This window comes from Solea senegalensis, linkage group LG16 (genome assembly GCF_019176455.1).
Source record: "Solea senegalensis isolate Sse05_10M linkage group LG16, IFAPA_SoseM_1, whole genome shotgun sequence".
Taxonomy (NCBI): Eukaryota; Metazoa; Chordata; class Actinopteri; order Pleuronectiformes; family Soleidae; genus Solea; species Solea senegalensis.
The window spans coordinates 18,113,588-18,127,889 of NC_058036.1; the positions used below are offsets into that span (position 1 = coordinate 18,113,588).

General features: G+C 44.9%; 1 protein-coding gene across 2 annotated transcripts in view; it reads left to right on the top strand.

The window, feature by feature from the left end:
* The window catches only part of crim1 (cysteine rich transmembrane BMP regulator 1 (chordin-like)), a 30,357-nt gene extending 16,552 nt beyond the window's left edge, over positions 1 to 13,805 (top strand). The window contains exons 6-15 of one of the 2 annotated variants that reach the window (XM_044047290.1): positions 203 to 406; positions 1,489 to 1,617; positions 1,967 to 2,120; positions 4,114 to 4,235; positions 5,448 to 5,666; positions 6,874 to 7,089; positions 8,904 to 9,125; positions 9,848 to 9,970; positions 10,863 to 11,041; positions 11,451 to 13,805. In XM_044047290.1, coding sequence (XP_043903225.1) covers positions 203 to 406; positions 1,489 to 1,617; positions 1,967 to 2,120; positions 4,114 to 4,235; positions 5,448 to 5,666; positions 6,874 to 7,089; positions 8,904 to 9,125; positions 9,848 to 9,970; positions 10,863 to 11,041; positions 11,451 to 11,645 — 1,763 coding nt within the window. In that variant the 3' untranslated portion in view covers positions 11,646 to 13,805. The remainder of the gene's footprint in view (positions 1 to 202; positions 407 to 1,488; positions 1,618 to 1,966; positions 2,121 to 4,113; positions 4,236 to 5,447; positions 5,667 to 6,873; positions 7,090 to 8,903; positions 9,126 to 9,847; positions 9,971 to 10,862; positions 11,042 to 11,450) is intronic. The other variant, XM_044047291.1, reaches the window with a different exon arrangement.
* The last annotated feature ends 497 nt before the right edge of the window (positions 13,806 to 14,302 follow it).

The window sequence follows — 14,302 nt, forward strand, 5'->3', positions numbered from 1 at the left end:
CCTACTTCCCTCAGCTGTGCTCTCACTCCGTCTCCTGTTAATTCACTTACAGTAGAGGAGGAAGCATGTGGCGCACTGGACTGTAGTTTTGAGTTTCAAATCCTATCGTGGTTGCCAAACCGCAAAATGTGACATGTGACTCAGTTAAGAGTCAGATCAAAGTCTGTCCTCCCCTAACCCGCAATGTGTATCTGTCTCTCAGATGTGGAGTTACTGTCGATGGACAGCACAAAGGCCAGTTGCTGGGTGAATAACAAGCTGCGAGCACACGAGGAGCAGTGGAAAGAGGACGACTGCACCTTCTGCCAGTGTGTGGATGGAGATCCGCACTGCACGGCCATGGCCTGCAAACAGAGCTGCCAGAACCCTGTCAAGATCCCAGGGGAGTGCTGCCCTTTCTGTGAAGGTATAGAGAGACTTTATCTTTTGTATGTGTTATCTCTAATATGAACCTCGTATCAACGTAAAGCACACATCAGACCACATACCACATAGAGGAGGCTCCTGTGGCCCCACAGCTTTGCTACAGAGGCCGTGTCGCTGTGGGCTCATTAAAGGGGGAGGCCACAGAGCATTCTTCAAGCTGCGGGGTTCTTTGTGTTCCTTTATTAGTCTTGCCTGCCAAAATAAGACCCACCTGTGTGTGTGTGTGTGTGTGGCTTCAGCATGCTTTTAACACAGGAGGCTCCATCAGTGAAGTGGATCCTCTTTTTTTGTGAGCATAATTTGTTACAGCTCATTGGGCTGCTCCTCCCACTGAACGTGGCGAGAGTCGTTTTGGGGAATAGCTATAGTGCATTTAATGTATGACTGTGTGTGTGTGTATGTGTGACAACAAAACCTGGTCCTAATGAGGCAGAACCTCATCTCTGAGGAACTGATTAAATTTAGGGCTAAGATTTGAATTGTGATTAGGTTAGGCATTAACCGGTTATGGTTAAGCTTAGGTAAACTCTTTATTATTAAGGTCGTCCAAATGAACGGAAGCCAGTGCAGTGTCGTACAGACAATAGCTCCACAGTGTGTGTGTGTGCGTGTGTTAATCCAAGCGGTCTTCAGTTGTTGTGGCTTCTCAATAAATCTGGTCAGTCTGGGCAGTGCCAGAGTCTGACTTCAGTCCCGGAAACACCCCCTATTATGGTTCCCCGGTAGTCTTAGCGCTAAAAACATTACATGTATCAACGTATTAATAGGAGACAGTTCCACACTGTACGACATAGAGGTATAATTCCCCCACTGTGCGACCCACCCAGCTGTAATTGCTCTACAGTTATCTGTAATTATTGTTTACCCAAAATAATAGCAGTGTAAATAGGTAGCTATTAAAGTTGGCACAAAACAGCATAAATGAGGTATTACACCTGAGGCGATCCTAGCACACATATTTAAAACTAGAAAGCATTCATTGATTTTTCTTTTCATTTTTTTTCGAACTGTTGCTAACATGTGAAAAAACCTCACCCCCCCATCTTTTCCTTTGTTACCCAGAGCCTTCTTATGAAACCGTTAGCCCCATGCTGTGTCCGCCTCTGGAGAACTGCTCCCTGTCAGGGAATGAGTGCCCGTACGGCTTTGAGCAAGACAAAAATGGATGTCTCCTCTGCCAGTGTCTCAGCAGTAAGTCCACTGTCCTCACACGTGCACAGAACCTTAAGGGTTAAAGTTTTGACTCGCAGAAGCAGGAAATTCACTTCCTTTGACATGCCTCTTCTTGTGGTGGACAAACAACATGACATTTACCTTTTAGCACACACACACACACACACGCTGATGTCAAACAAATTTGTCAAGCACTTTGGCTTCGACGACCACAGAGACGTGTTTACAATCGTCGCCACACACACACACACACAGACATACACTCACACATCCATGGCTACAGGAATGTTCCATAGCAACTCACCCCTGTGCCTTTGATGGATTGGTGTTGCCCGCGATCGGATGACCTTTACCTTAACTCTTTCAGATGACTCCTGCCCTGAACTGGGGAAATACTGCTCCCTGCAATGCCCGATGGGATATGAGAGGGATGATTTTGGCTGCGAGGTGTGCGAGTGCAGCATCCCTATGCCGAGGTGTAAACCTCTGACCTGCACAAAGACCTGCCCCTATGGATACGTGTAAGTGTTCCCAGTCACCGTGGGTTTCTTTGGAAATTATGTTTTGAAATGATCCGTTTTCACTGTGGACCATGATGAGGATGAAGGTTCCGCCAATGTACGGGTGGATTTAGGGTAAGGTGTAAATTCCATTAAGTGTCAAATACATTCTAAAGTCCTTGGGCCCAAAATATAACCTGGTCAGTAATAAAGTGAAGAGTTCTAAATGGTGCATGAAACAAGCTCAACACAGGCCAGTGCCTGTTTGGTCACGTTTAAAAAGGAAGCACAACAGACACAACTTTGGCATCCAAGATCAAAGGGTCCACCTTGGTGGTGTATCCCAGGATTTTAAATCTGTGTGTGACTCTAAGATCCTCTCTGGCCTCTCAGCCCCCCCCCCTCACAATTTCTCTACTCTCCCCCCTAATCCCATTTAACCCAATCAAACATCTGGAGTTGCTCTCTGCCGGGACATTTGGTCCCCAGGCACCATTACATACGTTCATTTCATAAATCACTGTCGTGTTGCAAAAACAACAATCGAAAACACATCGCGACAAGCAGGAAGTCCAGGCTTTATCCTTCATAAGTAGCAGTTTAAGTCAAGCCTCAGAAGTCTAAAACCCTCAGAGACCTTGCCAGCCTCACAACACAGATCCGTCTCCTCACACAGGAACCCAGCGTGCAGTCACCACAAAGAAGCAAAAATTGAAAAGGATCATTGTGTTGTACTGATGACACTCTGATTATTCTAATGCATTAAAGCTAAAGGCTCAGGGCCGTGAATCAGGATGAAGGTAAACCGTATATATATATAGCGTGATTTCTCTCGTGGTTTTGGTACAGACCCTCGGTCTGTTTTCCATCCTTCCTGTCTCAAAATCATCACTGTGCCTACACATGTCTCGAGTGGTACTCCTGTAGCCATCACCGCTGCGGCACAGTGGAAATTGTGCTGAGGCTGCAGTCCCAGGGCCCCGGGGGCCTCCCCAAGCCCCCACCCCTCCCCCTGTATCCCCCTGGAGCCCAAAGCACTGCTTGGCATTCCACACGCCGTCTTTAAACAAAGCCTTGCTGTAAGGTCACAACGCTCTCTGTCTCTGTATTTGTACAGTGAGGCACTGGCCGAGCTCTCACCGTGTTGTTTCAGAAGCTGTTATTGCTGCTTCAGCATAGATGGGGGTGGGGGTTGTGGGGGTCCTCTGTTGGTTGAGTCTGTCCCCTTCATGGGACACGGCACGGCACGGCTCTTGGGATTGAGGGCGTCTTTTATTTATGTCGCCCTGGAAGATAGAGATTAATGGCGTCATTACTGAGGCCAAATGAGGCCATTGCAATATGAAATAGGTATCATCACTTACCTCATGGGAGAGGCAGAGAGAGAGGCAATAAGGTGGAGAGAGGATAAATGAAAGGGAGGTGAGGTGAGAGGAATTAGATACAGGTCATTCTTTTATCCAAGGTTTGACAGATTATCAACCTGCGGCTCATCCATCCTATCCAGTGGATCCAACTGATCTATTTCCAGCTTCTCCAGCATTTGCCCTTCATACTGCTCTGCCCTCTTCACGTGTGAGGAATATTCCCCAAAGAAGAAAGCGCTTTCTCTGCTCTCCAATCAACATGTTTACATGAGTTCTTATCTCCGCCTTGCTCTTACGTGAGCGCCAAAGGCTTTTGGAGCAGTAAGGACGGCAACCGGGTGAATTGAAAGCATCTGAATTGGCTTTAGATTGCGTCTTTCGGGGTTGGTGATGATGTCCAAACCACAGGGATCTCACATGTTGGCCTTTTATTTGGCCTTCTTCAAAGACAGCAAATATAGGGAGGGCAAAACGGGTCCAGATGTTGATTATGCCCTACTTGAGCATCTGGATGACTGTATCCGGACACCACGTTGATCCGTGGAAGGCTAATCTTACGTGGTGACATCTGCGATGAGAAGCAATTGTTATTCATGGTATTATTGAAATGTGTGCTTAACCGTGTGTGCGTTTGTCGCTCTCTATAGGAGGAACAAGCACGGCTGTGAGATGTGCCGATGTGTCAAGTGTCCTCCGTTTACCTGTGACAAGCACTGCAGTGACGGCTATCGACAGAACCGGAAGGGCTGCTCCATCTGCATGTGTAAAGGTAAGCGGGGGCTCTGTTGTTCGATGCAAAACTGATTCAGTTCACTGTCGTGCGGGCTTTGAGACGTAGCTCATACTAATGAGTTGCATTTGTCAAACTCGCAAGACAATGAATTCCTGCAGCAAGCCACTGCGCTATTGAAATAATTTTAAGGACTTCACCAGGACACAATTACTACTTTACACAACATATATTTTACGATGCACATTCAGACATGGGAAACTTATTCTTCTTATTTTGATTTTCTTAGAATTCTCTTTATTTGTTTTCGCTCCCTAAGGTGAAAAAGGACCTGATTATTTTTCTTTGTTTTTCACGAGGCTCGCTTATTGTTGTTGGGCTCACTGACCTTTCATCCGTTACCAGACCATAACAACACATTTATAGATGGTAGTGACATTTACCAACCATGCTCCCCGAAGGATAAATCTTATCACAATACACAGCATGTTGGCAGTGGAAAGGCTAGAGGATGGCAGGAGATAGGAGAGCTCTGTTAGCAGTTTGAATTTGTGCCACTGAGCCGCAGCTTTGATTTTCTGTGACCTTTCACTGCTCTGCTGTGGAGGCTTGCTCTGTCTGCTTGTTTTGGTCCTTGTTGGTGTTTGTGCAGCTCTAATTAGATTCCACCAGCAGCCCCCTTTAGGTTTAAAGCAAGTATGCAGATGCCATATTTATGCCCGGCCACGTTTTATGTGGCATGTTTATTTTGCCAGTTAAGCTTCATTATAAATATTTCCAACTCAAATATAACTAGTTTTCAGATCAGTGTAGCTGGCTCCAAACAAAGCGACACACTCAGTCCAATTCTACCGACTGCAAATAAACCACTGTTTACCCGACGTTGAAACTCCTCGATCATAGGGATGTTGTTTTTGGAAGCGTGTTTATCTTAGAAATGTACGCCACCGTGTGTTTTTATTGAAATGATTATAGGAAAGTAGTAAATAGAGTAGATACACAATCAAAAAAATAGACGGATGAATACACCTCTGTATAAAACCAAAACCACTGAACGTTCTTTAGCCTGTGATGAAACTTGACCCAGAGCGACAAGACTGACCCTTTTTCCCTGTAAATCTCATTTCCCGTAACTTCACAAGGCCTTTCTTGCATAGCTGGTTGTGTGGCTGTTGGAATCATTTCCTCAGCTGTTCCACGTGACCGTTTCCCCACTCAGTAACGTTCATGTTGTCACGTGTGCATCTTTAGAAAGCGGCCAAATCCCAAGCACAACTGCCTCAGCACCTTTGCCCAACTACTGCCTCACCTCCAACGGGCACCGCTACGACGAGGGCGACAGCTGGCACGACGGCTGCCGCGACTGCTACTGTCACTCCGGACGGGAGATGTGCGTCCTCATTTCCTGTCCTGTTCCCGGCTGTTCTCATCCGGTCGTCAAGCCCGACCAGTGCTGTCCCACCTGTGAGGGTAAGTGTCGCATTCAGGTTAGTTCATATCGGGTGTTAAAGGATTGTAGGAATGGAGCCTCGATTTTGTGCCCTTTGTGAAAACTCTTAACTCAAAGTAAAATCCAAAAGGTTGTTGATAATGGAGAAAAGAGGGGGTTCTCCTGCTGGGGATAACTTTGCATCGAAGCCAATTAGCTTTCCTACATTTTAATTTAGTAAAATTCAAATTGTACAGTCAAAACTGTAAAAGCAAGGCTAATTCCTGGCTTTTTAATATAAATTATAATATTCTTTAGTTTTCTTCATTGCTTTCCGTAATAATAAACTATTCTCACCGGTTCATTCCGTCAGTATATCGACAAAGCTCAAACGAAGTCTGACGGGGCAAAAGAATCAACACGTTCTCCAGATTATTCTTACGTATTAAAAAGAGAAATGTTACAGTTTACTCCTCAATCCATTCAGTAAAACATTCACCACAAACGACACACCATGCCTCGCTGTTCCCCTCCTCATCATATACTGTACGTGCTGCTGCTCACGTATGCTGTGCTAATGAGAAATTAACTCTACCACTGGTTTAAGATCAGCAGATGTCAGTAGCAGTCGCACATCTGGCACGGCACGTCTCCTCACGGCTCATTCAGCCAAGAACGTTGGATCATTATCGCGTTTAGGCCTTTCGCCTTGCTCCGCCACTAAATTCACAGACACACAGTCTCTGTCTGTTTCTCTCTAAAAATGGAAGTCACTCCGATCCACGCCCACACTTTTTTATCCACAACCCTCCGACTCATGCCGAGTATTTATGGAGGAGTGACTCAGCTGGCTGTTCAAACATTTAGGAGTGAAAGAATGTCTACAACGTTCGGGGAGATTCACACACTCTGCAGTAAGGGGACAACGGGCTAAGTCTTAGCAGATGTCTGCTACTCTGCTGGACGGAGAGATTTTTTCCAAGTGTCAAAACACAACTTTGACATGACACCGCGCTGCCTGCGGCTTTTACTGGAGCGTAGTCTCCCATTACATCCATATTCTAGTAACCTTTGACCCCGTTTACTCGCGCAACATCTTTGTTTGCCTTCATAGTGTAACACTTGTTTAATCTCAAGAGTGAAATGAATGAAGAGTTGGCACTGAGAGCAGATCAGAATGTAAATATGATCCACACGTGACCGTCTAACTGATTTTTCGCCCTCTCTCTCTCTCCTCTTTCACTGTAGATGAGTCAGGCAGCGGTCAGCCAGAGGGGATGGACATGGTGGTGTGCAGAGCACCCGGGGGGGAGTTTTATGTGGAGGGGGAGACCTGGAACCTGGACGAGTGCACACGCTGCACCTGCAGGAAGGGCCGTGTCTTGTGCGACACAGAAGTGTGTCCCCCGGCCCTCTGCCAGACGCCTACCAGGATCAAGGACACCTGTTGCCACGTATGCCCAGGTAAGAGACAAACACAGGGTTTGACTCTTTAGGAAATATTAAAACATATTATGCCACAAAAGCCTTGAGATAGTAGGTGCTGGGGATCAGTGGCAGTTGCTGTTTTTTGAAGCTCATTATTTATGCATAAATTATGCAAATGAGCAACTAGAACAAGGAGTTTCTTACATTTTCTTCTACAGTCCATCCTCCATGCAATATGGGGATTACATAAATTGGACACCCTAAATTGACCGTGAGAGTGGATGGTTGAATGGTTGTTTGTCTCTATATGTGGCCCTGTGATGGACTGGCCCTATTGCACAGCACAGGAGGATAAAGCGGTAGAAAATGGATTTCTGGATGTACAAATGAAAATGGGCTACATCGCCAAGCAAATAACACACAATGAGTAGCTATCTGTCTCACAGACTCACAAAATCCACACAGGACTGAGGCAGAAAAGGCTCCGCTCTCATGTGTGTTTCTGCAACATTGTCAATCAAAAACTGCTTCCGCCGTACAGACAGTTCCCTATCCACTGTCGTGGAAGCCCGGCTTCCCTGGAAGTGGCGTTTTTGCCACATTTGTCCAATCACCGTGGAGCTCGAACCGATTCTGTGCCGTCCCATACAGAACAAGCCGTTAAAGCCGAGCTTCAAGTGGTTTTAATGAGTTTTAATGCGAAAATCACGTAATATAACATACAGTACGATTTATTTGACTCTGAATGAACTAGTAAGTACATGATTTGACGACATTTCAGAGGAAGATATTGACTAATGACTAAAATAGTAGGCTCCCTTGAAGCTTATTTATTTTACACAATAATATCTACATTTGCTGCTACATGAGTATGAAAACGATTATATTAATTTTTACCACAGAAGAGACTAAATGACCTCTGCAGTTGGGCAAAAGGAAAGACGTATATATCAGTATCGGCCCCAAGCACTCCCATATATATAGGATATTGGCAAAAGGTCCAATATCGTGCACCCACCCTTGTAGCTAGGTATAAAGGCAGCTTTACATGTGCTTTCAACATGTGGGTTTGAAAGGTCTCGCATGTTGCACTTTGTTGGTCCATTTTATGTCAGACACTCATAAAGAAACCAGCCAAGACCGGTTGGGTTTACATAGAGATCCTCGAGGCAGGCACCAGCACATGTGGACTGCTTTTTCACCCCAGCGGCTCACACCAGAGGTTCATCCAGTTCTCCCACTGCTGGAAAGTGAAGAATGTGGCTAATCTCTCTGAATCTGCACTGTTCGTACAGACAGTTATGGGAATCCACTCGGAGACAAATGTCGGGGCAAACACATAAACCACACGCCTATTTTATTTACAGCTGCACCCAAACACTCGAGTCTCTCTCACACTTAGAAACAACATATCCCAGGCACTTCCAAGCATGAGGCCCACAAATCAGCAATGCATGACTGCGCCTGAGAGCCGCTCCTCGAGAATGCCGGCCCGCCTTATCGCTGCATCTCCCCTCACAAAAGCAGATTGTCAGAGGGCAGCCTTTGATATATGTATGGGCCTGGTCACCAGGAATGTGGGGAATCAGAGACATCACAGTGACAGCAGGCCACACGATGTATGGTTACAGTCGGGCAGAACGGTGTTTGCATGTTAACTGAGTCTTTGGTCACGGGAAGGCCAGAGATCTCAGGCCTGCTGATGAGAGGGAGATACGGCGCGAGACTGAGCCGACATCTATCATATGGAGTCACTCATGTTTGTCTTTAGTGCTGAGAAATTACAAAAGAGGCTCAAACGTGTCATGTGCTGTCGTGATTAAGCCTTACATACCTGTGTGCAACCACAGATGAGACGCTGAGCCCGTTGCTGCCAGTCAACAACAGCCAGCAGGAGTACTGCATAACCAGTGATGGAGACGTGCTGCTGGCTGGAGATTCCTGGAAGGCGAACGCCTGCACCAGCTGCACCTGCAACAACGGAACCATTCAGTGTTTCTCACAGCGCTGTCCGGCCGCCAACTGCAGGGTGCCCGTCTTACGCAAGGGCCAGTGCTGCCCACACTGTCTCGGTGAGTGTTCCGCCTTGTGCCTTCGGAGTAATTATATTTTTTTAATTGGGGGAAAAAAAACAATAAAAATGTTCAGCATATAAAATATGATTCATGCATCGCTTCAAAAACCATCAGAGTTGTGCAAAAACCACAATTCTTTATGCAACAAGTGGGACCACTGCAGCGAGGCAGGGCCTGTTATTGGAGAAAGTTATAATTCATAACGCTGCATGTGAGAAAGTGGGAGTCACTCTGCAAATGCCCGTTGCCAGACTGAATGTGTGTGTGTGTGTTTCTTCATTAGGCCTAGCCACTCTGGCGCTACATGGGCAAACACAATCATTTGCAACAACATTCCATGTGACATGCACACATGGTCCACTCACAGAGCGAAAACATTCCTCGAGCATCCGCACATTCACACGTGTTTCCTGTCGCCGGCTGGATCGGCCCCGCAACACGCTCTCTGTGGCGGCACAGGAAGGCAAAGCTGCGTATCAGCTTTTCCTATAGAGGAAAATGTCAGCATGGGCTCCCATTGTTCACGCTGATATGTAGCCATTTCACCCAGTCTTTTGTGTTTCCAGTGGAAAACAAGGGCTTTTGCCTTCACAGAGTGGTACAGTGGGAGTTGAGAGGACATTTCCTATCAACACCCCTTATCACCGTAACAAGGGGAATCATACACGTATTCACGGTGCAATGTGCTTATGTCTGACTCATAATCCTGTTTTTTACAGAAATTACAACGTCAGTGCCAGTGATGGTGTCCACTAGTGTGCGCAAAGCAACGGTTGCTGCTACGACGGAGAGTGCGGCGTCGATCACCACCGTCTCTGTACCGCACATCATCGCCGATACAGGTAAAATGCTAATTAAATCAACATTTAATCAGATACTCAGCGGATGTCTTCATTGAACTACAGTCTCCCTAAAATGCAGGGTGTTTGGAACATTTTGATTGGCAGGGAAACATAAGCCAACTAAAACAATAACGATGAATGAGTGGCGCGACTTTATCGCTCTTGAAACCTCCACCGAGCTGGGATATTTGCCAAATGTGAAAGGCCCAGTGTGTAAGAATTAGTGAAGTCTAATAGCGAGACTGCAGACTGTAACAAATGGGGACTCTAGGGCTGAACTATTTTGACAATCGGTTATTGGTTTGAGTGTTTTTTAAGGAATTAGAACAAGTTTTCTGATTTTTCAACTTGTTAAATGTGAATATTTCTGGTTTCCTTGCTCCATGTAACTAAGAAAGCATTAAAACAGAATAGTTTTTGGTTTGGGGACAAAACATTTGACAACATCATCCATTTTAGGTTTGAGACACACCGATCGGCATTTTCTGACATTTTATGGAACAAACGATTACTCGATGAATCCAGAAAATAATAAATTATGAAAATAATCGTTAGTTGCAGCCGTTTAGGACTCCTCTGCTCACTCGGTCCCTTTCCCAAGCATGTCAGGGAACTACAGTAGCCTTTGCATCCTAAAAAGCACGTCATTCTCTGTGATGCCTGAAGTCAACATAAGGGCTCATTCCAAGGCTCCAAAAAGCAAATTATTTTATATAAAAGTATATAGGACAACTTGTGGTTAGCTTATTTGATTCTACCAATAAACCCTCAAAGTATTACACGCCATACCTTTAAAGCAAAAACTTTTGGTATATGACAATAACAATAGAGGAAATGGGAAAAGCTCCCTATGGTAATATGCATTGAAATAACGTTTTTCTGCACCTTACAGATGAACCAGCTTTGGGTGAGAATTACCCCAGCCGAACAGAATTGGCCCTCATCTATCAGTCTGCTGCATGGATCCTGGCCGGTCTCCTACTCGCCGTCATCATCTTCCTCATCGTGGCGTTACTCATCAACAAGAAAAAGAAGTGGGTGCAGATGTCCTGCTACAGCGCACCAAAGAAGGTAAAAAAAAAAGCTCTTAGTAAATCACATAAATCAGCCTCCTTTGTTGAAGAGCTGGATTAGGAAGGTGCTAAATTACACGGCGAGTTCAAAGTTGGTAAGTGAAGAGGTCGGGAGGCGCGCTAGGCCTGTCAGGACATTAGGATTAAGGTAGTTTTTCTTCTTTGCTCTGTACTTTCAGCTGGAACAAGGTCATAAAATCAGTCATTACATTACAACGACTTTACCATGTTGTTATTGTACTGTATTGTAAAGCCCTGATCACGGATCAACAGTAGCTCGAAGCTAGATAGAAGTCAGCTATGTTAATATGACAATTTACACACACGTGTCTCCTCCCATAAGTCAAAATGGCTGCTGTGCAAAGGGCCCATTACTAATCCTTCCCGTTTGTGTTTTTCCTTCTTAGACAGTTATCCTACAGAAGCATGTGAACAAGAACTCCGTGGTCTACATGGAGCCTTCCAAAGAGAACAAATTTCAGAATGTGAGGAACGACTGCGGCATCATTCACTTCTCTCCAGAAATGGGCTCCCCCTGTGCGGACAAGATGACCATCCCCAGGGCCAAACTGAGCGTGGGTAACAACTGGACGTCGCGCTAAAGCACGCACCACTCAGACTCTGCGGATCAGAGCATGTCCGGCTACTCCCTCTCTCTTACTGCTGTATCCAAGAAGGCGATTAACGTTAACTGTGCACACCTCAGGCGCCACCATATTTCCACCCCCCCTTTTTTTTCCTGTGCAACAGTAAAAGCAAGGATGCACTTCAAGAGACAAAGCAAGTGACCTTAGGTTTCTTTTTTTAAAATCATGTGCCCATAGTTTTCTGTGTTTGGACATTTGGGCGGAGTGAGATGCTGGGAAGTGGTCAGACGTGTGGACGTGTAAAGGACACAGCCGCTCTGTGATCTGCTTTTAAACAGAGAACAGGGCAGCCAGTGAGACTTTGACTGTGAACATTGTAATATTGTTTCTTATCTTTGCCTCCTTGGAAACTGGAACTTTGAGGCAGTAAGAGGAGCACAAAAAAGCTTTAGCATGGGGGTTTGAGCTGTAGTGTAAAGGGGACACTCCACCTGAGTGCTGCAGTGTTCCGTGGATGTAATCATTATCATCAGCAGGGAGGCCAAAGGAACTGATAATCCATTTGGACCAAATTGAGTCCAGCAGCCAAATCAAATCAACAGGCTTTATAGATCCCAGATCCAAACCCCTGCTTTAGAATGTGTGGTTTTCATCCTAGTTTTTGTATATTTCTACAGTATTGTACTAGTTCTAATGCTATTCTTGGCCACCTTTCATTTTTATCATGGGGCCAGATTAAAACATGATATAAATACCCATCTAAACATTCCCCCCCACACCAGGTTCAAGGAGGACATGCTTCCCATATAAAAATGTTGTTTCTCATGTCAAATGAACAAAGTCATTCATTCCATTCAGAAAAAAAACCCAACAACAAACCACAACTGTACAATGAGGAATATGAGGAATATGGGAATGTGAGCTCTAATCTGCAACACAATAGCCCTTAATATAAATATTTCCACTCAGTCTCCTCAGGATGGCATCGGCCCATCACTTGTACTTAGTTGTCAGAAATCACAGTAGTTTAAGTCTAAGTGATACTCATCCAGGAAGAATGTTGTGTTTATTAACTGCAGAGCAGACAAAATTGTACCAGATGCCTCATGTGGACCTGTGAGGACCGACTTTGATATCCTGCCTCGCAGCGCAACTTCATTCACAGCTCTGCATGACTGTAAGTGTGTGTGTGTGTGTGTGTGTGTGGAGCTACTGTTCACTGTATGTCCGTGACGTTCGGAAGGATTCCTTTTACCGCCTTAATTCTATAGCCTTAATGCATTTCATGTTTAGCGCATATTAAAAGTTAAAGTAATTTATTCTGCCCTTATCAAGATGAACAGTTTGTGGTGTACAGCTCTTCACGAGAGCTCAAGGGGAGCCCGTTTGTACCTGTGCAGGATGGTACACATTACAGCATAGCACTTTTCTTTGGAGCCAGTGTTTTTTTGTTGTTTTTGTTTTTTTAAAGGAAGCCCACTGCAGGATTCCTAGAGGGATAAAGGCCCCGAATCGGGGATTTGATAGGCCTAAGCACACTGTGTAAACCACTCAAGTGAACACGCTGTTTTGAAGCTAGAGGCTCCGCACCAATCTGATCACTACAGGAGAAAGAGGATGGAATCTGAGACACATTACGAGAACGGGCTTAGGTTTCATAGGAACAAAAAAAATCTGTTTGGAAAAAGAGTTCTCGATCCGTTGCCAATTTGCTCGATACAAAGAAAACTCTTGATGCCAAATTTGGTTGGAGACCAATTAAGTGTGAAGTGTTTCAGTGACGGTTGATCTATCTGTGTGAACCGTGACCATGTGCTTTAAAATGAAGAGGTGACTGTAAAAGCTTACGCAAATTCTTTGTTCTTCTATGTGTAAAAGAAAAAAAAACTGTAGTCTAAATTAGCAGGACAGAAGAGTACCTTATTTATTTTTTCACATAGCTTTATTTATTAATACTAAACTATAGTTTGAGATTTTTTTTTGTTTTTCTCCCCTCTTTGAAAAATGAACGTTTGGTAGCTAAAGCTGCTATACGTCGTAGACCATTTACCATTTGTATCTGTTATATTCTACACAGCCTTATTTATTTCACTGTTGCAGACCTTGTAAATATGTTTTCTAGACGACGAACTGTAACATTTACACTTATTTTGAAAAATAAATGTGTGAACCAAAGTGGCGCGTGATGATCGTGTTTTTTTGACTGGGTTTGAGAAGCAATCGAGTCTGACGTGCAGTGATATCTGTTCTTAGTCGTTCTTTAGTTCATTTACAGAACTGCACACACCTGGACTTAACTGCTACGAACTGGAACTGGAGCACTTTTAGGTCATTTGACTCATTTTCTCTTCCTTACCACAGTGGTTTTCCTTATCTTGGGAGCAAAAGCAGATGTGTCCAGCTTTGCTCGGTTGTGTGTTTGATGAGATCAGAAAGCAAGCAAAAAGCACGTAGACCCTCTCATTTATCCAGTGGGCTAAGAAAAGACAAACACCTGCAGGCCAGAGGTGGAAACCTGGATCATCCTCAGGTGCTGTTGTTTTGACTTGTCCATCAAAGCTTGCTCATGGAATAATAGGTGAGGAATCTTCTCTAGAAGGATGAACAAAGCAAACTGCAGGGTCAGTTTCCCACACCTTGAGGATGTAAAACACAGGTCCATAAATATAGAC